We start from the raw sequence: 27,082 nt of genomic DNA, 5'->3' as shown, positions 1-27,082 counted from the left end.
TCTTTTGCCCTTCCACCTTCTGCTTTGTGAGGATGCTGTAAGAATGTCCACCCCAGATGCTAACACCTTGTTTTGGATTTCCCTGCCTCCAAAACTGTGAGAAAATACATTTCGATTCTTTATAAACTGCCCAGTCTCAAGTATCCTGTTACAGCAGCATGAAACAGATTAAGACAGTAGCCATCCTAATGAGTATGTGGTGATATCTCATTATGGTTTTGATTTGCATTCTCCTAATCATTAGTGATGTGTATCTTTTCTTTTTCTTTCTTTTTTTTCGGGGGGGACAGAGTTTTGCTGTGTCTCTTAGGCAGGAGTGCAGTGGTGCAGTCTCGGCTCACTGCAACCTCTGCCTCACGGATTCAAGCAATTCTCCTGCTTCAGCCTCCAGAGTAGTTAGGAACACAGGCATGCGCCACCATGCCTGGCTAATTTTTGTATTTTTACTAGAGACAGGGTTTCACCATGTAGGCCAAGCTAGTTTCAAACTCCTGATCTCAAGTGATCTGTCTGCTTCGGCCTTCCAAAGTGCTGGGATTACATACGTACTACGTACGTGAGCCCCTGCGCCTGGCCTATGAGGTCTATTCAATTTCTTTGCCTGTTTTTTTTGAGACGGAGTCTCGCTCTGTCGCCCAGGCTGGAGTGCCGTGGCCGGATCTCAGCTCACTGCAAGCTCCGCCTCCCGGTTTTATGCCATTCTCCTGCCTCAGCCTCCCGAGTAGCTGGGACTACAGGCACCCGCCACCTCGCCCGGCTAGTTTTTTGTATTTTTTAAATAGAGACGGGGTTTCACCGTGTTAGCCAGGATGGTCTCGATCTCCTGACCTTGTGATCCGCCCGTCTCGGCCTCCCAAAGTGCTGGGATTACAGGCTTGAGCCACCGTGCCCGGCCTCCTTGCCTGTTTTTAATTGGGTTGTTATTTTGTCTGTGAGTTGAAAAGTTAATTATATATTCTAGGTGTTAATCTCTTACCAGATACGTGATTTGCATGTATTTTCTGCCATTCTGTAGGTTGCCTTTTCACTGTCTTGATAGTATCCTTTGATATACGAAGGTTTTTCATTTTGATGAAGTTTGATTTATGTGTCTTTTCTTTTATTGGCTGTTCTTTTGGTGCCATATCCAAGAAGTTATTGTCAAATCCAGTACCATGAAGCTTTCCTCCATGTTTTCTTCTAAGAGTTTCATAGGTTTTGCTTTTATGTTTAGATTTTTGGTCCATTTTGAGTTAACTTTTATATGTGGTTTAGGGTAGCAATCCAACTTCATTCATTTTAATGTGGATATCCAGTTTTTCCATCACCATTTGCTGAGAGACTGTCCTTCCTTTCTCATTAAATGGTCTTGGTACCCTTGTTGCATATCATTTGTTACATATATGTATTTACTTCTGGGCTTTTTATTTCCAAGCTTTTAATTTATTTTTTGCCATGTTGCCCATGCTGGACTTGAACTCCTGGGCGCAAGTGATTCTCTTGTCTGAGCTTCCTCAGTAGGTAGAAATACAGGGAATACTGCCAGGCCTGCTTGGGCTTTTTTAAAATTTTGTTTTGTTTTGAGACAGAGTCTTGCTCTGTCGCCCAGGCTGGAGGGCAGTGGCGCGATCTTGGCTCACTGCAAGCTCCGCCTCCCAGATTCATGCCATTCTCCTGCCTCAGCCTCCCGAGCAGCTGGGACTACAGGGGCTCGCCACCATGCCCAGCTAATTTTTTGCATTTTCGGTAGAGACGGGATTTCACCATGTTGGTCTGGCTGGTCTCGATCTCCTGACCTCGTGATATGCCCAACTTGGCCTCCCAAAGTGTTGGGATTACAGGCGTGAGCCACTGCACCCGGCCCCGCTTGGGCTTTTAATTCCATTGGTCTGCATGTCTGTTTTTGTGCCAGAACCACACTGTTTTGATTGCCATATGTTTATAGTAAGTTCTGAATTCAGAAAGTGTGAGATAACTTTTTTTCCTTTTCAAGATTATTTTGGCTATTGGGGGTCCCTGAAGATTCTATATAAATTTTAGGATGGAGTTTTCTATTCTTGCAAAAAAAAAAAAAATCATTGGGATTTTGATAGGACTGGCATTGAATCTACAGATCACTTTTGGTAACAATGGTACCCTAACTATATTAAGTCTTTAAATCCATGAACATGGGATGTCTTTATGTTTATTTATACCTTCTTTAATTTCTTTCAGCAGCGTCTTAAAGTTTTAAGCGTAGAAATCATTCACTTTCGGCCGGGCGCGGTGGCTCAAGCCTGTAATCCCAGCACTTTGGGAGGCCGAGACGGGCGGATCACGAGGTCAGGAGATCGAGACCATCCTGACTAACACGGTGAAACCCCGTCTCTACTAAAAAATACAAAAAACTAGCCGGGCGAGGTGGTGGGCGCCTGTAGTCCCAGCTACTCGGGAGGCTGAGGCAGGAGAATGGCGTGAACCCGGGAGGCGGAGCTTGCAGTGAGCTGAGATCCAGCCACTGCACTCCAGCCCCAGCGACAGAGCGAGACTCCGTCTCAAAAAAAAAAAAAAAAAAAAAAAAAAAAATCATTCACTTTCCTGGTTAAATTTATTCCTAAGTAACTTATTCTTTATGATGCTATTGCAACTTGATTTTTTTTTTTTTTTTTTTGAGGCTTGGTGTCACTCTTGCCCAGGCTGTAGTGCAGTGGGGTGATCATAGCTCACTGCAACCTTGAACTCCCAGTTTCAAGTGATCCTCCCACCTCAGCCTCCTGAGTTGCTGGGACCACAGATGTGCGCCAGCACGTCTAGCTAAGTTTTTTGATGATTTTATTTTTTTGAGACACAGTTTCGCTCTTGTTGCCCAGGCTGGAGAGCGATGGTGTGATCTCGGCTTACTACAACCTCTGCCTCCTGGCTTCAAGCGATTCTCCTGCCTCAGACTCCCATGTAGCTGGGATTACAGGCACGCACCACTAGATTACAGGCACGCGCCCAGCTAATTTTGTATTTTTAGTAGTGACGGGATTTCACCATGTTGGTCAGGCTGGCCTCGAACTCCCACCCTCACGTGATCTGCCTGCCTCGGCTTCCCAAAATGCTGGGATTACAGGCGTGAGCCACCATGCCCAGCTGTTTTTTGATTATTGGTAGAGACAAGTTCTCACTGTGTAGCCTGGGAGGGCCTCAAATTCCTGAGCTCAAGCTGTCTTCCTGCCTTGGTCTCCCAAAATGTTAGGATTACAGGTGTGAGCCACTGCACTCAGCCGAATTTGAATTTTTTAAGTTTCATTTTAAAATTGGTAATCTTTAGTGTATAGAAATGCAGCTGATTTTTAGTGTTGATTTTTGTATCCTGTAACTTTGTTAAATTCATGTATTATTTCTAACAGGTTTTTTGTGTGTGGAATTTTTAGGGTCTTCTACTTACAAGATCTTGTCATCTGTGAACAGAGATAATTTTACTTCTTCATTTCCAGTTTGGATGCCGTTTCTTTCTTTTTCTTGCCATATTACTCTGACTAGAATTTCTAGTGTTGTATTATACTGAATAGAAGTGGTGAAAGTGGGCATCCTTGTCTTGTTTCTGATCTTAGAGGAAAAGTTTCCAGCCTTTCCCCATTGAATATGATGTGAAGTGTGGGTTTTTCATATTTGGCCTTTATTATTTGAGATAATTTTATTCTTTTCTTAGTTTTCTAAGTGTTTTTATTATGAAAGTGTGTTGAATTTTGTCAGATGCTTTTACTTCGTCAATTAAGATGAGTTATGTGGGTTTTTCCTCTGTATTTTAATGTGATGTATTACATTGATTGGTTTTCATAGGTGAACTGTTATTACATTCTTAGAATAAGTCCTTGGTTATGGTGTATAACCATAATAAACTGCTTAATAAACTGTTGGATTTGGTTTGCTAATATTTTGTTGAGGATTTTTGCATCAGTGTGCATAAGGAAATTGGTCTGTAGTTTTCTTTTTCTTTTTCTTTTTTTTTTGAGATGGAGTCTTGCTCTCTCACCCAGGCTGGAGTGCAGGGGCGTGATCTCAGCTCACGGCAACCTCCGCCTCCCAGGTTCAAGCAATTTTCTTGCCTCAGTCTCCTGAGTAGCTGGGATTACAGGCACGCACTACCACGCCCGGCTAATTTTTGTATTCTTAGTAGAGATGTGGTTTCACCATGTTGGCCAGGCTGGTGTCAAACTCTTGACCTTGTGATCCACCTGCCTTGGCCTTCCAAAGTGCTGGGATTACAGGTGTGAGCCACTGTGCCTGGCCCTATAGTTTTCTTGTAGTGTCTTTGTCTGGCTTTTTTAGAGTATGGCAGTACTCCCTGATCTGTGATTTTGCTCTCTGTGGTTTTGCTTTCCAAGGTTTCAGTTACCCGAAGTGGGCTGAGGTTTGATAATCCTAAATGGAAAATTCCAGAAATAAAAATTCGTAAGTTTTAAGTTGCACATCACATTCTGAGTAGTGTGATGAAATATTGTGCCATCTTGCTCCATCCTTTCGTCCAGCATTTACACTGTATATGATGCCCATCTGTTAGTCAGTTAGCCATCAGTTATCGGATGGACTGCAGTATCACAGTGCTTATGTTCAAGTAGCCCTTATTTTATTTAATAATGACCAAAAGCACGTGAGGACTGTGCCTAATTAAAAATTAAACTTAATCATAGATATATGTAGGAAAAAACAGTATATATAGATGGTCCCAAATTTGATGGTTGAACTTAGATTTTTCACCTTTACCTTGATGCAAAAGCAGTATGCGTTCAGTATGCACCTCTACTTATGATTGTGTTGTCTGGATAAGCCCATCGTAGGTTGAATATATCATAAGTCTAAAGCGTCAACTTAGTAGTATATTTTCAACTTATAGTCGGTTTATTGAGACGTAACCCCTTTGTAAGTGGAGGAACAGCTGTATAGGATTTGGTACTTTTCAAGGCATCCACTAGGGTTCTTGGAATGTGTCTCCCTTGGATAAGGGGGCGCAACTACTCTAATACTGGCTTCAGAGAGTGAGTTAGAAAGTGCTCCTTCCTCTTCACATCTTAGGAAGAGGTTTAATTCTTTAACTCTTTGCTGGAATTCTGGGAGGTTTTGGATTACTGATTATGTCTCCTTACTGTTTATAGGTCTATTTTTATTTTCTGTTTATTCATGATTCATTTTTAGTAGGTTATGTGTTTCTAGGAGTTTGTCCATTTTATTTCATTTATCCAGTTTGTTGGCTAATTGTCTATAAGACTACCTTATAATCCTTGCTATTTCTGTAAGGTTGACCATTGTTATCTTCTCTTTCATTTCTGGTATTAGTAATTCAGGTCTCCTCTTTTCTTGGTTTGTCCATTAGTTTGATATTTTCATTAAATCAATTTTTGATTTTTTCGTTGATTTTTCTTTTCCCTTTCCTTTTTCCGTTTTTTTGTTTTGTTTTGTTTTGTTTTTTTGAGACGGAGTCTCGCTCTGTTGCCCAGGCTGGATTGCAGTGGCTCAATCTCTGCTCACTGCATGCTCTGCCGCCTCCTGGGTTCAAGCGATTCTCCTGCCTCAGCCTCCCAAGTAGCTGGGACTACAGGTGTCTGCCACTATGCCCGGCTAATTTTTGTTTTATTTTTTATTTTTAGTAGAGATGGGGTTTCACCATGTTAGCCAGGATGGTCTCGATCTCCTGACCTCTTGATCCTCCTGCCTCAGCCTCCCAAAGTGCTGGGATTACAGGCCACTGCACCCGGCCTCCTTTTTTTTTTTCTTTCTTTCTTTTTTAGGGAAGGTTTCACTCCCTTATCCCAGACTGGAGTACAGTGGTATGATCATGGCTCATTGCAGCCTCAACTTCTCGAACTCAGGCGATTCTTCCACTGCAGCCTCCCAAATAGCTGGGACTATAGGTGTGTGTGCCACCATGCTTGGGTAAACTTTCTTTTTTTTTTTTTGTATTTTTAGTAGAGACAGGATTTCACCATGTTACCCAAGCTGGTCTTTAACTCCTGGGTTCAAGTGTTCTGCCTGCCTTGACCTCGCAAAGTGCTAGGCTCACACTGCACCCGACCTGATTTTGTTGATTTTTCTGTATTGCTTTTCTATTCTGTATCACGTTTGTATCTGCTCTGATCTTACTTTCTTTTCTTGCTTTGAGTTTAGCTTGCTCTTTTCTAGTTTCTTAGGGTGGAAAGTTAAATTATTGATCTGATATCTTTTATAACCACATATCTACGGCTGCACATTCCTGTTAAGTGCTGCTTTAAGCTGCATTCAACTGGTGTGTCGTGTTTTCATTTTTGTTCAAATGAAAGTTTTGTTACATTCCTTGTGATTTATCTATTATTTAGGAGTATGTTTTAATATTTTAATATTCATGAATTTTCCAAATTTTCTTATGTTAATGTCTAATTTCATTCTGTGTGGTCAAGAACATAGTGTGTATAAATTATATAAATTAACTCCTTTTAAATTCATTCAAACTTGTTTTACAGTTTTCTCATGTGCACGTGAGAATTTATGTCTTGTTGGGAAGAGTGTTCAATAAATGTCTGTTGGGTTTAGTGTACAGTGTTACCGAAGTCTTCTATTTCTCGCTGATCTTCTAATTGTTCTATCAGTTACTGAAAATGGGTATTGAAGTCTCTAGCTATTGTTGATTTGTGTATTTGTGCTTTTTATTTTTAGAGAGTATTGATGCTGGTAGGTGAGGATGATGACTTTTTTTCCTAAACGAGACTGGCGTCTCACTTTGTGGCCTAGGCTAGAGTGCAGTGGCGTAGTCATAGCTCATTGCAGCCTTAAACTCCCAAGCTCCAGCAATCCTCCTGCCTCAGCCTCCTGAGGAGGTGGTACTACAGACACATGTCAACATGCCTGGTTAATTTTTAAATTTTTTGGAGAGATCGAGTCTCACTATGTTGTCTGTACTGCTGTTGAACTCCTAGCCTCAAGTAAATCTCCCACCTGCCACCCGAGCCTCACAAAGTGCTAGGATTACTGGCATGAGCTACTGCACTGGGCCTGTTTCCCTCCCCCCCCACAAGAGATGGGGTTCTTGCTGTGTTGCCCAGGCTGGACTTGAACTCCTAGGCTCATGTGATCCTTCCAAGTAACTGGGACTACAGGTGCACACCACCACTCCTGGCTGAGAATGATAATTTGATGTTGCATTGTATAAATCTTTTTAATATTGATTCTAAAGGGGTCCTATAAATCAATATGAAAGATTAAGGTCACCAGTAAAAAACTGACAGAAGATGAATAGGCAATTCACAGAAAAAGAAATGCAAATTCCTAATCATAGGAAAGAAGCTCAACCTCATTGGGAGTAAGGAAAATACAAAATAAAATTAGATAACCATTAAAAAAATCAAATTAGGAAAAATTTAAAAATTATTATTATTTGAGATGGAGTCTCACTCTGTCCCCCAGGCTGGAGTGCAGTGATATGATCTCGGCTCACCGCAGCCTCCGCCTCCTGGGTTCCAGTGATTCTCCTGCCTCAGCCTCCTGAGCAGCTAGGATTACAGTTGCTCCCCGTCACGCCCGGCTAATTTTTATATTTTTAGTAGAGATGGGGTTTCGCCATGTTGGCTAGGCTGGTCCCGAACTGCTTGCCTTGCCCTCCCAAAGTGCTGGGATTACAGGCATGAGCCACCCCACCTGGCAAAAATTTTAAAAATTATTATGTAGTCTTTTTTTTTTTTTTTTTTTTTTTTTTTTTGAGGTGGAGTCTCGCTCTGTCGCCCGGACTGGAGTGCAGTGGCTGGATCTCAGCTCACTGCAAGCTCCGCCTCCCGGGTTCACGCCATTCTCCTGCCTCAGCCTCCCGAGTAGCTGGGACTACAGGCGCCCGCCACTTCGCCCGGCTAGTTTTTTTGTATTTTTAGTAGAGATGGGGTTTCACCGTGTTAGCCAGGATGATCTCGATCTCCTGACCTCGTGATCCGCCCGTCTCGGCCTCCCAAAGTGCTGGGATTACAGGCTTGAGCCACCGTGCCCGGCCCAAATTATTATGTAGTCTTAGGATATGGCGGGACAGGTATTCCCCCCAAAATTGTTAATGAGACTGTAAGTTGTTCTTTTTTAAAATTTTTAATGACACTGTAGAGTGCAATGGTGTGATCTCGGCTCACTGCAACCTCCTCCTTCCAGGTTCAAGCCATTCTCCTGCCTCAGCCTCCCTAGTAGCTGGGATTACAGGCACCTGCCACCATGCCCTGCTAGTTTTTGCATTTCTAGTAGAGACGGGGTTTCACCTTGATGGCCAGGCTTGACATGAACTCCTGACGTCAAGTGATTGGTCTGCCTCAGCCTCCCAAAGTGCTGTGATTATAGGTGTGAGCCACTTCCCCTGGCCCAGAGTTAATTTTTGCTGTTACAGTGTTTTAGCTTTGTGCATATGGCATCTCATAGTTTAGGGATAAAGAGAATTGTTGCTTCAAAGGATAAATATGTAATTTGTCTAGATGTTGCCGCATTTTCTTCCATAGTGGTGTACCATATTTAGTTCCTATTTGCAGTTTTTGTTTCTTTTCAATTGCATCATCAGTAGAAGTTTATAAACGTTTGAATTTTTAATGTCTGATACTGAGAAGTTGTGTTTGAATTTAGCTTAATTTTGTATTTTTTTTTTTACTACAAATGAGGCTACAAATGATTTCTTCAGTGAACTGATTCATATTTCTTGCCAATCTTTTTACTGGGCTGTTAGTCTTTTGCTTAACATTTTTAGAAGCTTTTTATATGTTAGAGATATTAGTTGATTAGGTGACATAAAGTATTTTTTTGACTTACAATTAGTGAAACTTTTAAATTATAATTGGATTCTAAATTAAAATGTGTATATTCTTTGACCCTGCAACTTCACTTCTAGAAATTTATCCTAGAATGCTAATAAAAGGATATTAATAGTCCCAGCATTTTCACCCTTATGTGCATGGCCAAGGGAATTGGAAACATGTTCATACAAAAACTTCTACATCCATGTTTATAGCAGCATTATTCATAATAGCCAAAGATGGAAACAGCCTGAGTGTCTATGAACTGATGAATGGATAAACAAAATGCAGTGTATTGATGCAGCGGAATATTATTTAGCTATAAAATTGAATGAAATACTGACACATGCTACAACATGGATGAACCTTGAAAACATGCTGATTGGAAGAAGCTAGACACAAAAGGCTACATGTGTGATTCCATTTATGAATTCTATTTATGTATAATCCCAGAATAGGCAAATCCATAGAGACAGAAAGTAGATTAGTGGTTCTGAGGGGGAGTAGGGGGAGAAGGAAATAAATAATGTCTCCTAATGGGTGTAGGGTTTCTTTTGGGGGGTGATAAACATGTTCGGGAGTTAGATAGTGGTGATGGTTGTACAACCTTTTGAATATTCTAAAAACCACTGACTTGTGCACTTGAAAATGGTGAATTTTATGAGATATGACATATATGTTTAAAATAAAATGTATAACCTCAATCTAATCATGAGAGAATATTAGATTAATTCAAATTGAGGGACGCTATGTAAAATTATTGGTGAAGAGTATACTAGTATTCCTTGAAAGTATCAAGATCATGGAAGTAAAAAAATAAAAGTCTTGGGAACTGACTTAGATTGGAAGAGCCTAAAGAAATGTGAGAACTAAATGTGGTGTTAAATCTTTGATTAGTTTCTGAACCAGAAAAAGAAAATGGGAAAAATGGCAAAATTCAAATAAGGTATGTAGATTAAAGTTTTGTAGCAATGTTAATTTCCTGTTTTAGATAATTACACCATGGTTATAGAAGATTTTCACATTTGGGGAAGCTGGGTGAAGGGGATATACAGGAACTCTTGGTTTTTGCAACTTTTCTGTAGGTTTAATATTATCTCAAAATTTAAAAAATTAATTGCAGCAGTTTTAAATAAGGGAAATTCCATGTACTCTTATCAATATTGGAATGGTTAAAATTATGGCACATTCATACAGTGAGATGCTGAGTAGTTAGCTATTAAAAAGAGTGTGGGCCAGGTATGGGGGCTCATGCCTGTAATCCCAGCACTTTGCAGTAAGCTGAGATTACACCACTGCACTCCGGCCTGGGCAACAAAGCAAGACTTCTCAGGGGAAAAAAAAAAAAAAGCTAAATAAGAAACAACACTAATACTTAATGGCTTAAAACGACAAGCATTTATTGCAATTATTTGGGTTAGTGGTGTGAGTGAAACTCAGCAAGAGTTCTTCACTGATTTCTCGCCGTGTGTCTCATGCTTCTGTAGTCACCTGTAGGCTTGATTATAATTGGGTCGTCTAAGATGGCCTTGCTTCTGTGTCTGACAGTTGGTGATGGCTGTTAACTGGTTTGTCTGTGAGGCCTTGATAGGGAGAGTTTCTTATGCTCCCATACTCCTGTGGCAGGAAGAGATTTCTCCTTGTGGTAGTCTTGAAGATCTTTGGCAATCTAGGTTCAGAAATCCATGTTTTCACTTCACCTGGCTGTTGGTTACAGGAAGTTGTCAAACCAGCTTTGATCTAGGGACGTGGAGAAATAGACTGAACCTTTTGATGGAATTGGCAGCAAAGTCATATTGTGAAAATGTGTGTGTACAGGAATGAGAGCAATTTGTAGCTCTTTGTTTTTGCAGTTTTCCATAGGAGTGATGGAATAAGATTTGTATTTTTTAAAAGTTCACTCTGAGTGTCATGTCACCACAAGTTTGGAGAGGACGGGGAAAACGAGTCAAGGCAGAGTTAACAGGTCATTGCAGTAATCTGTGGGAGAGATGATAAATAAGAACGTGCACAGACATTGCACACTTTTCATCCTCTGCTTCTAAACATCTCTGGAATTGGGATATCTCAAGATATTCCATACTGATTTAAAGTGGTCCGAGCTGTCCCTCAGGCCTTTGAGCATGTGATACCCAAACCCATCTCTCTTATTATGTAGATAAAGAAACTTCAGCCCTAGAGAAGTTAAGTTGCTAAGGAACACATAATTTGCAAGGGACAGAGCAGTCAGATCCTGGAACCTCAGTCTCTTGAAGACCCCGTTGATTTTCTACTAAAGCTCCAGTGATTTGCATTGATGGGACAGATCAAAAGTCTATAATCTTTTTCTCTTTTCTTTCTTTCTTTTTTTTTTTCGAGATAGAGTCTTGCTGTGTTGCCCAGGTTGGAGTGCAGTGGCGGGATTTCAGCTCACTGCAACCTCCGGCACCTGGGTTCAAGCAATTCTCCTGTCTCAGCCTCCCAAGTAATTGGCACCAAGTAGCCCGCCACCATGCCTGGCTAATTTTTGTATTTTTTAGTAGAGGTGGGGTTTCACTATGTTGACCATGCTGGTCTTGAACTCCCGACATTGTGATCTGCCCGCCTCAGCCCCCCAGAGTGCTGGGATTACAGGCTTCAGCCTGTGCTATAATCTTAGCACCTTCCCTTACTAGGGGGAAGTGAAGGCATCAGGGATAACACCAAATGAAGTTTTATTTTAAATGACCGAGGTAGGCCCTAACTTTATTTTACACATTTTTTCTGTACCATTTAAAGATAATAGATTTCTTATATTTCTTTGCTAATTTTCATAATAACTTTATTTTTTAGCTACAGGGTTTTGGCCGACCAAGTGTGTACCATGCTGCTATTGTCATCTTCCTTGAATTCTTTGCGTGGGGCCTGTTGACAACTCCAATGTTGACTGTAAGTATTGCTGAACTGGGTTTTTGTTTTGTAAGAGAAAGAGGTAAGTTCTTAGGCATGTATCACTGTGTATGTCTAGATATGTGTTTGGGAGTAGCTCTTGATAGTGATTTAAAACAGCTTGTTTCTTTTTTTTTTTTTTTTTTTCCCATTGTGGTTTCTGAACCACATGTAACACAAACACCTCTTTAAATATTCCTAGGTAGCACTGCACTCCTATTGAATCAGACTTGGGGGTGCTGTTACACAAATGAACTGTGTATGTTTAGGAAGATCTTTAAGATGCTTTAAAGCAGCAATTCCCAGCCTTTTTAGTACCAGGGACTGGTTTCGTGGAAGACAGTTTTTCCACAGAAGTGGGTTGGTTGGGGGAGGGTTTCAGGGTGAATCTGTTCCACCTCAGATCATCAGACATTAAATTCTCATAATGAGCGCAACTTAGGTCCCTCACATGCATAGTTCAGAGTAGGGTTCGCACCCTTATAAGAATCTAATGCCACTGCTGATCTGACAAGAGGCAGAGCTCAGGTGGTAATGCTCACTCAACCTGCTGCTCTGTGTGACTGGGTTCATAACAGGCCACCGACTCATAGGGTCCTGTCCTACAGGAAATTGCAAGGCATTGTTGAAGTCTGTAACTTCTTTATGGGGATGTTAATGGTCTTTGATTTAAGAACATAGTAAATAGCAGATTGGTGAGTACTTTGTAACAATGAGTAATAATTGTAGGAATGTCTAAATTTCAGTTTTTCATAGCTTATCGATAGCCATTTTCTTTTTCTTTCTTTTTTTTTTTTTGAGGTGGAGTCTCGCTCTGTCGCCCGGACTGGAGTGCAGTGGCCAGATCTCAGCTCACTGCAAGCTCCGCCTCCCGGGTTTACGCCATTCTCCTGCCTCAGCCTCCTGAGTAGCTGGGACTACAGGCGCCCGCCACCTCGCCCAGCTAGTTTTTGTATTTTTAGTAGAGACGGGGTTTCACCATGTTAGCCAGGATGGTCTCGATCTTCTGACCTCGTGATCCGCCCGTCTCGGCCTCCCAAAGTGCTGGGATTACAGGCTTGAGCCACTGCGCCCGGCCACGATAGCCATTTTCTTCAGAGGTGGTATTGAATATCTTAGCAAGAACTTGTATGTTTGATCTATGATATGGTTAGAAGGAAGGGAGATGCCAAAGAAAAGATGACGGGGCAGATCTTAGGTGGCTTACAACTATTTAATGCTTAATTTTAATAAAGTATTTTAAATTGGAGTTAAGTTTCAGTTGTTTTAATTATTCTTTAAAAATTATTGATGGGCTGGGGACAGTAGCATATGCCTTTAGGCCCAGCTATTTAGCAGGCTGAGGTAGGAGGGTTGCTTGAGCTCAGGTGTTCAAGTCTAGCCTGGGCAACATAGCAAGACCCCATCTCTAAAAAAACAAAATTAAAAAAATAAAACATTGGAGCTCAACTCTTCCTAATCATCATTTTGCCTTACTGAAGAATCCCTCTGGGTACAGATAATCTTTGTTCTTAAATAAGGTTTAGACAGCAGAGAACTTTAGAGGGTGGCTGTTAGCCCGTTAGCCTTACATAAGACTTTGCTATGAACCTTTTAAAGTTTTTAATTCTTCTGGCACATTTCAAATACAGTTTGAGGACTGATGCAGTGGCTCATGCCTGTAATCCTAGCACTTTGGAAGGCCAAGGCTGGCGGATCACCTGAGGTTGGGAGTTCAAGACCAGCCTGACAAACATGGAGAAACCCCATCTCTACTAAAAATACAAAATTGCCAGGCATGGTGGTGCATGCCTGTAATCCCAGCTACTCAGGCGTCTGAGGCAGGAGAATTGCTTGAACCCGGAAGGCGGAGGTTGCGGTGAGCTGAGATGGTGCCATTGCACTCCACCTGGACAAAAAGAGCAAAACTCCATCTCAAAAAAAAAAAAAAATAGTTTGATTAATTAAAATTATAATTTGGGTGGAACAGAGGACTTAAACATTGCCTGCTTCCTTAATCCTTCTTTTTTTCTTATTGCAGTTTTTCCTTCATAGTAGGAAACCTATAGTAGGTTATTTGTTATTAATGAGGATAATTAGTCCCATTTTGAGTTTCATGAGATTCTAATTTTCCTCACTGTTTGCATAGTGCTGCCTGGGATATAGTTGGTGCTTAATGAATATATTCCTTGAACAAATACATGTGTTTGTTCAGGACACATTTTTAGTATGAATATAGACAAACCAGATCACTCTTTTTTCCATTTAAAAAAATTATGGTAAAATACACATAACAAACTTACAGTTTTCACTGTTTTGAAGGATACAGCTCAGTAGTATTAGATACATTTCATAATGTTGGGTATCTGTCACCACCATCCATCTCTAAAACTCATTTCATGTTTTAAAAATGGGTGGCTTGAGTGTGTTCCAGTCTCTTATGCATGCATGTATATAGTCTAGAGTCAACCGATTTGGGGAGAGCTTTTCAAGCCTCTTGTGGCTGTCTCACCTCCTACAACTACCTGTTGTATCTATCCCTGGCCTAGTCCACTAGTCTGCCACCAGTCTTCCATGTTTGCCCTGTTAACTTGACAACACTCCAAATCCAATGAGTCCTCTCAGGCAGCAGCATGCCATGTTTAAACTAACATACCCCACACAGCTGGGGTTGGGGGAGGGGCAGGAGTCTGGTAGCAGCTCAAAACTAAAACCACCGTTACTGCCTAAAGTTCAGGAACTTAATAAATAAATGCTCCCAGTTTGTTTTATGCCTTTGGTTGAATTCCAGAGCACGGAAATAGGTTCATATAGCTGTATTGAAAGATAATTTGCTAATGTTTTTATACTGTCATGTCAAATGTGAGAAGTCTGACAATGTTTCCTTTCTTGTAGATGTTGGGTTTGTAATACATTAAAAAAAAAATTCAAGGCCGGGTGTAATCTCAGCACTTTGGGAGGCTGAGGTGGGCGGATCACGAAGTCAAGGAGTTCGAGATTGGCCTGGCCAACATGGTGAATCCCCGTCTCTACTAAAGATACAAAAGGTAGCCAGGCATGGTGGCATGCACCTGTAGTCCCAGCTGCTCGGGAGGCCAAGGCAGGAGATGCGCTTGAACCCGGGAGGTGGAGATTGTGGTGAGCCGAGATCACACCACTGCACTCCAGCCTGGGCAACAGAGTGAGACTCCTTCTCAAAAAATTAAAATTAAAATAAAAAAAATAAGAAAGAGAGAGAGAAAGAAATTCAAACCATTAGAGGGTTCCTATAATATTTCTGAGTAATATAATTAGAAAAACCACTGGATTAGCTGGTATCTCAGTACTTTATGCACTTTTCAATTTCTGTATTTCCCTGATTGTCCTAAAAACCAGAAAATAGGAAAGATGTTCTCCTACCCTTGCAATATAAAATTATAGGATTTTGAACTGTGTTAGGAGTTTGAACTGAGGAAAATATGATTCTATAGAATGATATATTTTCCTAAATTTTCCTCATGGCTAAAATAGGAACCAGATACCTTTTTGTGTAAGCTTTTAATTGAAGTATAATGTGTACAGAAAGATGTACAAATTATAAATACACAGCTTGATGAATTTTTTTATACAGTAAGTACACTTACATATCCAGCACTATACCACACTCTCAGAAACAATCCTAAGTAATTTCTGTCCTTGACACATTTCTAATATGACAGTTTGGCCTTTGTATTTGTGTGTTTAATATTATATAAGTGGAATCATACAATGTATACTCTTTGTTGTCTGGCTTTTTTGGCTGAGTACGTTTATGAGATTAATCCATGTTGTATGTAGCAACATTTCATTGTTGTAGAGTGTGTTGTTATATAACCACATATGATTTTCTGTTATCTTGGGCAGGAAAGGATTAACTCAGCAGGCCCGAGTTGCTCAAATCGTTCATGTTCCCAAGAGGACCATTTTCTGTGACTGGTCCTTGACAGGCCAGAATTGAGCTCTTAGAATATTCTGCATTTTGTGTGATTGAATCTTTGAACTTCACTGTTCCAGTTTGTGCAAACAGCATTATTTATGATGAACACCTCCTTTCCTTCTCATGAACTAGAGCTTTGGTAACTGGTCATTCATTGTGTGCCTTCAAGATCACCTGCCAAGAAAAACCCTGAACTCCTAGGCTTTTGTGAGCTTCCATAGTAGACAACACTTCACATAATGTTGTTACAGTTTCTCTTTTTCTTTTTCTTTTCTTTTTTTTTCCCCCAAGACAGAGCCTGGCTGTCTTGCCCAGGCTGGAGTGCAGTTGCGCTATCTCGGCTCACAGCAGCTCCGCCTCCTGGGTTCAGGTGATTCCCCTGCCTCAGCCTCCCAAGTCCTGGCTAGTTTTTGTATTTTTAGTAGAGATGGGGTTTCGTCATGTTGGCCAGACTGGTCTCAAACTCCTGGCCTCAAGTGATTCACCCGCTTCGGACTCCCAAAGTGCTGGGATTATAGGCTTGAGCCACTGTGCCTGGCCATTGTTACAGTTTATTGCTGGAGGAATTAAATGCTTTATGTGTGACTCCACTGGGAGAGGACTCTTAGAAGCATGCACCTGGTTTCCTCCAGACTTTGCCTGATGTCCCTTTTCCCTTTGCTGATTTTGCTTTGTGTCCTTTTGCTGTAATAAACTGTAAGTATAACCGTTTCAGAGTTCTGGAATCCTCTTAGCAAACTGCTGAACTTAGAGATGGTCCTGGAGTCTATTGACACAAATCCATTTGGGTGTTGGACATTTGGGTTTCCAGTTTTTGCCGATTACATATATTGCTGTTGTAATATTTCTTGTATATATCTTTTGGTGAACATGTATACATGTTTCTTGGAGTATATATCTGGGAGTAAAATTGCATGGTTGTGTTCAACGTCACTATGTAGTGCTAAAAGTTTTCCAGAGTGGGTGAACAATTTACTCTTCAGCCAGGCAGACTCCATATCTTCACCGGCAATTTGAATTTCATTCTGGTGGGTACATTATGGTCTTAATTTGCATATTCCTAATGACCAGTGAAGTTAACTCCCTTTATATATAACATATATCTATTGGCCATGTGACTATCTTTTTGTTAAGTGTCAGTTCAAGTGACATCAGTTTTTAAAAAATTGGGTTGTATGCCTTTTTCTTATTTGTAGGAGTTCTTTATATATTCTGGGTACAATTTTTTTTCATGTGTACATTTGTCTCTATACACATATATATACTTATTGTTGATATCGTTTCCTTATTCTTTTTTTTTTTTTTTTGAGATGGAATCTTGTTCTGTTGCCTAGGCTGGAGTGCAGTGGTATGATATCGGTTCACTGCAACCTCCACCTCCCGGGTTAAAGCAATTCTCCTGCCTCAGCCTCCCAAGTAGCTTGGAATACAGGCGTGTGCCACCATGCCCGGCTAATTTTTGTATTTTTAGTAGAAGTGGGGTTTTACCATGTTGGGCATGCTGATCTTGAACTCCTGACCTCAAGTGATCCGCCCGCCTTGACTTCCCAAAGTGCTGGGATTACAGATGTGAGCCAGAATGCCCAGCCTGGGATTGCCTTTCTGCTCTCTTAATGCCTTTGGATGACACTAATTTTAATTGAATTTAAGTTTTTATGTTGTTCAATTTATTTTTCCTTATGGTTAGTGCTTTTAAAAAATCCTGTTTAAGAAAACTTTTTCTACCACAAGCCTTTAATTGGTTTACTGTTCTCATGTAGTCCTATCATCTAAAAAGATCATTATGTTTGGTATGGGGTCAGTATTCACGTTGGTTGCAAAAGAATATATAGTTGAACCAGCATCATTTATTGAAAAAATTCTTCTTTCCCCACTGTACTGTGTCACCTTTGTCATAAATGAGACAACCGTCCACATATGGGTTTGTTTCTAATTCTTTTAGTATTCTTTTGAGCTGTGTGTGTGTGTGTGTGTGTATATATATATATATATTTTTTTTTTTTTTTTTTTTTTTTTGAGACGGAGTCTCGCTCTGTCGCCCAGGCTGGAGTGCAGTGGTGCAGTCTTGGCTCACTGCAGGCATTATTTTTTTTATTTTTATTTTTTGGGCAATGGAGTCTTACTCTTATCACCCAGGCTGGAGTGCAGTGGTGCGATCTCGGCTCACTGCAACCTCTGTCTTCCGGATTCAAGTGATTCTCCTGCTTCAGCCTCCTGAGTAGCTGGAATTACAGGCAGGCGTGCGCCACCATGCCTGGCTAATTTTTATATTTTTAGTAGAGACCAGGTTTCACCATGTTGGCCAGGCTGGTCTCGAACTCCTGACCTCAGGTGATCTGCCTGCCTCAGTCTCCCAAAGTGCTGGGATTGCAGGTGTGAGCCACTGTGCACAGCCATAGTATCTTGTATAAATTCCTTAGTGTGGTTCATTTTCCTAAAGATTGCCTTGGTCTAAGGCTTTTTTATGTCTCTGTATATTTTATAATCAGCTCTTCAATATCCACAAAATAATTTGCCAAGAATTTTGATTATGATTGCATTGACTATAGATTGATTGTAGAAGAATGGACATTGTTGTCTTCTTTTTTTGTTTTTGTTTTTTATTAATTATTTGGTTGAGAGTCTCACTCTGTCGCCCAGGCTGGAGTGCAGTGGCATGATCTCAGCTCACTGCAACCTCTGCCTCCAGGGTTCAAGTGATTCTCCTGCCCCAACCTCTTGCGTAGCTGGGACTACAGGCGTGTGCCACCACACCCGGCTAATTTTTTTTAGTAGATACGGGGTTTCAGTGAGGCTGGTCTTGAACTCCTGGTCTCGAGTATGTTGTGGAGAAATATTTTGAGACTATCCAGATATCTTGTTCGTTTTCTGTTGGCCTACTAATTTTAGTATCCATAAATGCTTGCCTGCAACAGTTTTTACTGTGGTATTTGTCGAATGACATCTGTTTCCCTATTTTATTCGAGATCAGCCTTGGCGAAACCCCATCTCTACTAAATTAGCCAGGCATGGTGGCGCACTCCTGTAATCCCAGCTACTCAGGAGACTGAGGCAGGAGAATCGCTTGAACCCGGGAGGTGAGGTTGTGGTGAGCCGAGATCGTGCCACTGCACCCAAGCCTGGGTGACAGAGTGAGACTTTGAATCAGACAACAACAAAGAAAGACAGTATGTCTGTTCTTCCCCAATTAATCTGTAGTCAATGCAATCATAATCAAAATTCTTAACAGGTTATTTTGTGGCTATTGAAGAGCCGATTATAAAATATATGGAGACATAAAGGCAGATCTTAGACCAAGGCAATCTTGAGGAAGATGAACCACACAGAATTGGTCATGGATGAAATCATAGGGGGTCGAAGCTGTCTTCTTGAGTCAGTTCCTGAGTGGGGGCCACAAGATCAGATGAGCCAGTTTATCAATCTGGGTGGTGCCAGCTGATGCATTAAGTGTAGGGTCTGCAGAATATCTCAAGCAGTGATATTAGGAGCAGTTTAGGGAGGGTCTGAATCCTGTAGTCTCTAGCTGCCTGATTCATACCCATAATTTCTAATCTTGTGGCTAATGTTGGTCCTGCAAAGGCAGTCTAGTCCCCAGCCAAGAAGGAGGTCTGCTTTGGGAAAGGGCTATTGTCTTTGTTTTAAAAACTATAAACTAAGTTTCTCCCAAAGTTAGTTCATGCTATGCCCAGGAATGAACAAGGACAGCTTGGAGGTAAGAAGTAAGATGGAGTCATTTAAGTTAGATCTTTCACTGTCTCAGTCATAATTTTGCAAAGGCTGTTTCAAGTTTACAGTCAGGTTATAGCCAGTTTTCCACCTGTAGTCTAGATACCTGTGGTTACTAGAGTGTAGTTCTTCAGCCCAGGTGGAAAGCCTTATTCCCTAACATTTAATGCAGGGACTGGTTATAGGCAGTCTTGCTCTGTGAAAGTGTGGGTATTCTACCGTACTGAAGTACTCTATGGAATTATGTGGTCATAGGGCTTTGTGCACTTTTGGCAGCTTAAGAGATCTGGGGCACCGTCCTTTTTGAATCTCATCCCATTCAATTCTGCAAGTATCCCACTTAGAAGTCCCACAGTTTTCAGAGAACTGTGCTTGTGATTGTTATCACAATAACAATCCCTGGAGAGGAAGACACCAGGGAGCTTACTTTGTGACCTTTTAGTACCCTTTCATTTATGGCTATTTTTTCCTACTCCTCTGGTTCGGGAGGTTTTTTTCTGGGTTCTGGAAAATGAACTTCTTCAGGGTCTTCTCTTTCACCTTCAAGTGCTACTTTTCTTCAGCTCTTTCAGGTTTTGTTGTCAGCCTTTTCTCATCTGTTTTGTATCATCCAGAAGCGCCTTATGATTCTTGGCTTTCCAGGAATGCTGTAAATTTGATTTCATATTTTTTTCTGTTTTATCTGTGGAAGTGGAGAAACACAGCTCTGTGTATGTTTATTACATGTAGATATTTCTAAGCTTTGTTGTACTAGAAGACAGTTCATTTCTTAAAACTTTGTAGTTACTGTTTTAAAAGTGAGAAGCAAATGTCATTTTTTTCCTTTTAAAATGTTTCCTTTTTTTTTTTTCTTCAAGCAAATGCCATTTTATTTTATGTTTACTGTAGTCCATCTCAAGAATACTTACAGGGGATATTTTCCTTGAGTTATTTATTTATTTAGATAGATAGATGGATAGATAAATCGATCAGTCGATCGATAGATACAAGGTCTTGCTCTGTTGTCCAGGATAGAGTGCAGTGGTGCAATCATAACTCACTGCAGTCTTGAACTTCTGGGCTCAAGCCAATCCTCCCTCCCACTTCACCTTCCTCAGTAGCTGGGATTACAGGTGTATGCCACTGTGCCTGGCTAAGCCTGAGATTTTTTAAATATAGAGATGTTAAAAATGAAAGCTTTGATCTCTGAGATATTTAATACACCTTTTATTATTAGGCTTACTTTATTCTGATAACATTTGTTGCCTTTTGTAGCTAAATTATTTACATACTTTATTTTGGTTTTTAAACTTTATCAAAAGCCTGAGTAGAATATAGCTGTTTTATTTACAACTTCTTTATTTTATGAAGGTTAGCCTTTTAAAATTATTGACTTGTTTTACTTTTTTCTCTAGTAAGGTTTCACTGTTTCCTTTTGCTGGGGAGGGTGGGTAGAAAATGGTAGAAGAGTTTCTAAAAGCATGGATTGAAAATTTTTAGAGGAATTGCCTGCATGGTAGCTTGATTGCTTGAAATGGGCCCATACTGTCAGAAATTACGTGAGATCTATCTAGTTTAGTGTGTAGCTCAGTGAGTCTATATTCTGTCATTCATCCATAGATACGGTTTTGCCAAATTAAAATGATGGTCTCTTATTCCTAAACTGCATCACCTGTACAAAGGGAATGCAAGTTTGCATCATTTTCCATGTAGAATTATAGCAGTGATCTGAGGTTGAGAGGGTAAGGTTTGAGATGGGATTAGGGAAGGACCAGCACTGCTGCTCCTTTGACAGCATGAGCGAACCCTGGAGATGTTGGTGCAGTGTTGACCAGCACTCACTCCACCCTCTGTTTCCCACTGAAAGAAACTAAGAGGAAGCTTGTGGGGAAGGGGAGTCAGAAATGTCCATAGTCTCTTAGCTCTGATCTGACAGAGTATAGAAGGGAGAATGTGGGACTGAGAGATAATGGGTTAATAATGAACATGATCAGGCCGGGAGTAGTAGCTCATGCCTGTAATCCCAACACTTTGGGAGGCCGAGGTGGGTGGATCACAAGGTCAGGAGTTCAAGACCAGCCTGGCCAATATGGTGAAACTCCATCTCTACTAAAAATACAAAAATTAGCTGGGCGTGGTCGTGGGCGCCTGTAGTCCCAGCTACTCGGGAGGATGAGGCAGGAGAATCGCTTGAACCTGAGAGGCAGAGGTTGCAGTGAGCTGAGATCGTACCACTGCACTCCAGCCTGGGCGACAGTGAGACTCCATCTCCAAAAAAAAAATCGACATGATCCGATAAGCGTTTTTTTTAAATACACTTTTTTTGTTTTGCATTTCACCATATTTTTGTGATGTGTGTGACAAATCAAGTTATTCAACAGTTCTAGTCTTTATATTATTCTTTAAAGAAAATTTCCATATCTCTGACTTAAATTTATTATTTTTGGAAGATTTTTCTGAGAACTTTGGTATTTCACTTGAAATATTTGGTGTCCTTCATTTGCTTTTCTTTTTCTTCAGTACATGCAAGTAGAGTTCAAATGTCAGTAGCTGAGATGACAAACTTTTTCTAAACCTTAATGTTGTTAGAGAAAAGGTTGGAAATAATTTGTGAGTAGATTTTAATTTCCTTTTTTTAAAGACTGAATTTTTTAAAGAGTCATTTAAGGTTCACAGCAAAATTGAGAGGAAGGTTCAGAGATTTCCCCTGTATCCCTTCCCCTACATATGCGTAGCCTTTTTTTTTAAACTATGGACATTCCTTTCTAAAGGGGTATATCTATTTTATTTGATGAACTTACACTGACATACTGTTATCACCCGAATTCTGTAGTTTAGGGTTCACTCTTGGTATTCTATACTCTGAGTTTTGATAATGCATGTATCCACCATCGTAGTATCATACAAAGCATTTTCATTGCCCTAAAAATCCCCTGTGCTTTGACTATTCATCCCTCCTTCCTTCACAATCCCTGGCCACCACTGATCTTTTTATTGTTTCCATAATTTTACCTTTTCCAGAATGTCATATACTTGGGATTATACAATACGATATGTAGCTTTTCAGATTGGTTTCGCTTAGCTATGTGCATTTGAGGTTCCTCCATGTTTTTTAGTGACTTGGTAGCTCATTTCTTTTCAGTGATAGTCTGGATGTACCAGTTTGTTTATTTATTTTTTTGGATTTTATTGATATTTTATAATTTTTCATTGCAGGGCTCATTTATGTAGCATGCCATTAAGAGAGACAGAACATTTTTCCTTTAACTTAAATTTTGAATTTTCCTTTAACTTAAATTTTGAATCCTTTAAATTTGAATTTGTCTTGATGTTTGTTTGCTTTTTGTAGGTTCTACATGAAACGTTTTCTCAACACACATTCCTCATGAATGGTCTCATTCAAGGTGTTAAGGTAAGAAAAAAGTTTTATGTGGTTTGTAATGAACCAAAGCCAGGAATCCTTGGTAGTTTAATTCTGGACATTTTAGTGGGACTTTGGGAAACAAATACTGTTTGTTCTGGGAACTGAAATCTAATTTTTTAGCTGGGTTATTAAAAGTCACTTTAAAATACAACACAAATACATAAGGCATAGAATGGTTTACTGGCAAATAGCAGTGTGAATACTCTATAGGCCTAACTTCATTTTTATTATTGTGTACACAACAGGTTATAAAGGGTTTAATTATGTAACTTTTAACTTCTCTGCCTATCAACAGAATAAAGTGGGCAGTTGCTACCATCTTCTTTTTAGGTATATTAAAAATAAGTATATCTGAGGAAGAAGGAAGCCCAGCTGATACACTGGCCATAGCTTTATAATAACCCCTTGATTTAATTAGTCTTAATTCATTATGTCGATTTTAATATGATATATATAAAAACGGCTTTTAACCGTTTTCCTGTTTGCACCAAGAATACTCACCAGCAGTACTGCATTTACTCCAAGGTAACTTTGCCACAAAACATGTTGCTTTTATTATTATTTTTGCATTGCTTTAGTATGTAGACTTTGGAAACAAAAGACATTATTCTACTGATAGCATTCTTTTTCCTCATTCTTTTTTTTTTTGAGACGGAGTCTCACTCTGTCACCAGGCTGGAGTGCAGTGGTGTCATGTTGGCTCACTGCAGCCTCCGCCTCCTGGGTTTAAGCAGTTCTCCTGCCTCAGCCTCCTGAGTAGCTGGGACTACAGGCATGTGCTACCACGCCCAGCTGATTTTTGTATTTTTAGTAGAGACAGGATTTCACCATGTTGGTCACGATGGTCTTGATCTCTTGACCTCGTGATCCACCTGCCTTGGCCTCCCAAAGTGCTGGGATTACAGGCATGAGCCACCGCACCTGACCTTTCCTCATTCTTTTAAATAATTTTATTTCTGAGATGGAGTCTCGCTCTGTTGCCCAGGCTGGCGTGCAGTGGTGTGATCTCAGCTCACTGCAACCTCCACCTCCTGGGTTCAAGCGATTCTTCTGCCTCAGCCTTCCGAGTAGCTGGGATTTCAGGTGCCTGCCACTATGCTTAGCTAATTTTTTGTATTTTTAGTAGAGATGGGGTTTCACCATGTTGGCCAGGCTGGTCTTGAACTGCTGACCTCAAGTGATCTGCTCGCCTTGGTCTCCCACAGTCCTGCAATCACAGGCATGAGCCACTGCGCCTGGCCTGCCTTCCGTTTTCAGTAGTGGTGTTTCCAGTTACAAACTATAGTAACATTCTGTCACTGAAAATGTCAAATCCTAGAAGACGCAGCACTTCTACCTGTGGTGTTAACATTGTTCTCGAACAGTTATCGGCTTAAAGTTCATTTGATGAATCCAGTTTTTTTGAAATAGACAGTTCTGATGATTCAGGTTATTCTGATGTTCTGTTTAGAAATAACTCTATGAACACTTTTTATATTTTACTTTCACATTGAAAAATCAACCAGCTTTGCTTCAGCCTCAAAGAGTGTGTATATGTAAAATTAAATGAATGCTGGCGGTGAACTGCACTTGTTTTTTCTAAGTAGGAAAAGGGTTAAATAGGGGTTTAAAGTATAATAGTATTTTTTAGTCTGTTATAGTAAAGCGTATGAGTATAGAGTCTAATTTGTGCTTTCCAGTTTAGATAATGTCAGTCTATGCATAATTGTACTTTGTACTGAACAACATACTTAAAATTATTCCCAAGACCGCGCGTGGTGGCTCACACCTGTAATCTCAGCACTTTGGGAGGCCGAGGCGGACAGATCACAAGATCAGGAGATCGAACCGTCCTGGCTTAACACAGTGAAATGCTGTCTCTACCAAAAATACAAAGAATTAGGTGGGTGTGGTGGTGGGTGCCTGTAGTCCCAGCTTCTGGGGAGGTTGAGGAAGGAGAATTGCTTGAACCTGGGAGATGGAGGTTGCAGTGAGCTAAGATCATGTCACTGCACTCTGCCTGGGCGACAGAGGGAGACTCCGTCTCAAAAAAAAAAAAAATTATGCCCTAGTAATGTGCCGAATTTAGCCATTGTAATTCAGTGTTTTCATAGCTCTTACAAAACAGTCATATAATAAATAATATTAAATATTAATAAGTTAATATTATTTGCCTGTTTTCAGAAAGAAGTTGAGGATATTTATATGTAAAACAACATTTTATTTATTTTTTATCATTTGGGTACTTTTTTTTATAGCGTCTGTCTTTTTACTAAAGAAAAGCAAAGTTCAAATGCCCAACAGTAATAATGTTGAACACTTAGTACACATAAATAGACAAAAGGCTACTGAGAACACTGGACTTAGATGGAAGTGTTATAGGTATAACTACAACTTAATTTATAAATAAATAAGAAAAAAGTCCCTGACTGAAAGGATAGTGAAGATTTATTTCTCAATATTCTTTAATTTGGACAACCCCCACCAACTGAGCAGACGTCCCAGTGTTAGATGAAAATGACTGCTCTCCCCACCAGCAGTGACAGTGCTCGACAGACACCACTGGCCCCACTGGTTCAGAGGAGAGAGTGGCCCGTGGCTCTATGTGGTTCCAGCTTCAGGAGGCCAACCCATGCCTTTGGTCACCTGAGACTTTTAAAACAGCATTGGCACCTTTAGCTGGTCTGAACCATTTTGAATGCTACCACCCAGCAGGGAGGAGGCTGTCATTAGATTCTAAATCTGCTATTTAAATTACTTTTCACTTAAAAAAAAACTTACTAGAATAAGGCCATCTAGGAATGTTGTTAACCTCTTCAGCCTTTGGCTGATATTACATGAGACTACAAATCATAAATATAGCTTTTCCCACAGGTGCAGCTTCTGGGGCTTGGTCTACAGTGTTCAGAAAGACACATTGTGGAAAAAAAAGTCAGGCTAGGTCGGGTACGGTGGCTCACGCCTGTAATTCCAGCACTTTGAGAAGCCGAGGTGGGCGGATCACCTGAGGTTGGGAGTTTGAGACCAGCCTGACCAACATGGAGAAACGCTGTCTCTACTAAAAATGCAAAATTAGCCAGGCGTGGTGGCAAATGCCTATAACCCCAGCTACTCGGGAGGCTGAGGCAGGTGAATTGCTTGAACCTGGGAGTCGGAGGTTGCAGTGAACCGAGATCGCGCCATTGCAGTCCAGCCTGGGCAACAAGAACGAAACTCCGTCTCAAAAAAAAAAAAAGTCAGACTAGTGCAGGACCTCCAGTGGCCTCTGCAAATAAGGGCTTGGCAATTATCAGTGGACAGACACATGGTATCCAGCACCAGGCCATGGGCCTTCCTGCTTCCTGAGTTTCACAAGTAGGATGCACGTGAGGGGAGCAGCCCATGCCTCTGTTGGAGGAAGGCTGTAGTACTTTCCAGGGCACAGCCCGGACAAATGATGCCTAACTTTCTATGCACAGATAAATCAACCACAGTTGAGCCAAGGCAACACTCAGGGATCTGGCTATCCCTAGTTAGTCCCCCATCAATGACCAAGGACAACTGAGGCCAGAGGTCTTATAACTCCATGACATTCAGAGAACTGTCCTGGGAGCTGATGTTGGCGCTAGTGAGAGCAAGAGGATGCTCATACATCTTGGCCAAGTCTTGCATAAAGGCATAATCAGGAATCTGGATGCCTTATAAGAGGAGTTAAAGGTGTTTGGGTCCTTGTTGAGCTCCTCTGAACGTTCCATCTCTGGGGACACTGGTCCTGGCAGTAGGTCTTTCAGGAGCTCCTGGGGTACTCTCATACAGCCAGTAACTTGGCCTTCCTGCAGCCCTTGAGACGGTACACAGTGCACAGGGCAGCTTGCTGTGCAGGCCAGGCCATGTGGCATATCGGTGGGGATGGCTACCATGGTGCTGGTGTGCAGCTCAGCCATGGCTGAACGCTCTGGGCTTGCCCCCTCACTCAGTCCCACACTGGCAGCCACTGTGGTCCTCGGATCTCCCTGGACTGACTACAAATAACAAGTAATAGCCTTTCCCACAGGTGCAGTTTCTGGAGCTTGGTCTACAGTGTTCAGAAAGGCACATTACATAAAAAAAAAGTCGGCCGGGCGCGGTGGCTCAAGCCTGTAATCCCAGCACTTTGGGAGGCCGAGTCGGGTGGATCACGAGGTCAGGAGATCGAGACCATCCTGGCTAACACGGTGAAACCCCGTCTCTACTAAAAAATACAAAAAACTAGCCGGGCGAGGTGGTGGGCGCCTGTAGTCCCAGCTGCTCGGGAGGCTGAGGCAGGAGAATGGCGTGAACCCGGGAGGCGGAGCTTGCAGTGAGCCGAGATCCGGCCACAGCACTCCAGCCTGGGCGACAGAGCGAGACTCCGTCTCAAAAAAAAAAAAAAAAAAAAGTCAGACT

The 27,082-nt window shown here is 41.1% G+C and overlaps 1 protein-coding gene and 1 pseudogene across 1 annotated transcript in view; one reads left to right on the top strand and one right to left on the bottom strand.

Annotated features, from left to right (window-relative positions):
* Positions 1-27,082, top strand: part of MFSD14B (major facilitator superfamily domain containing 14B) — a 79,326-nt gene that overhangs the window by 25,808 nt on the left and 26,436 nt on the right. The window contains exons 2-3 of the mRNA XM_033236700.1: positions 11,541-11,636; positions 22,625-22,687. Coding sequence (XP_033092591.1) covers positions 11,541-11,636; positions 22,625-22,687 — 159 coding nt within the window. The remainder of the gene's footprint in view (positions 1-11,540; positions 11,637-22,624; positions 22,688-27,082) is intronic.
* On the bottom strand, positions 26,027-26,693 carry LOC117098311 (annotated as a pseudogene).

This window comes from Trachypithecus francoisi, unplaced genomic scaffold (assembly GCF_009764315.1).
Source record: "Trachypithecus francoisi isolate TF-2019V2 unplaced genomic scaffold, Tfra_2.0 Lachesis_group16, whole genome shotgun sequence".
Lineage (NCBI taxonomy): Eukaryota > Metazoa > Chordata > Mammalia > Primates > Cercopithecidae > Trachypithecus > Trachypithecus francoisi.
This window is presented reverse-complemented; position numbering and strand designations above follow the sequence as displayed.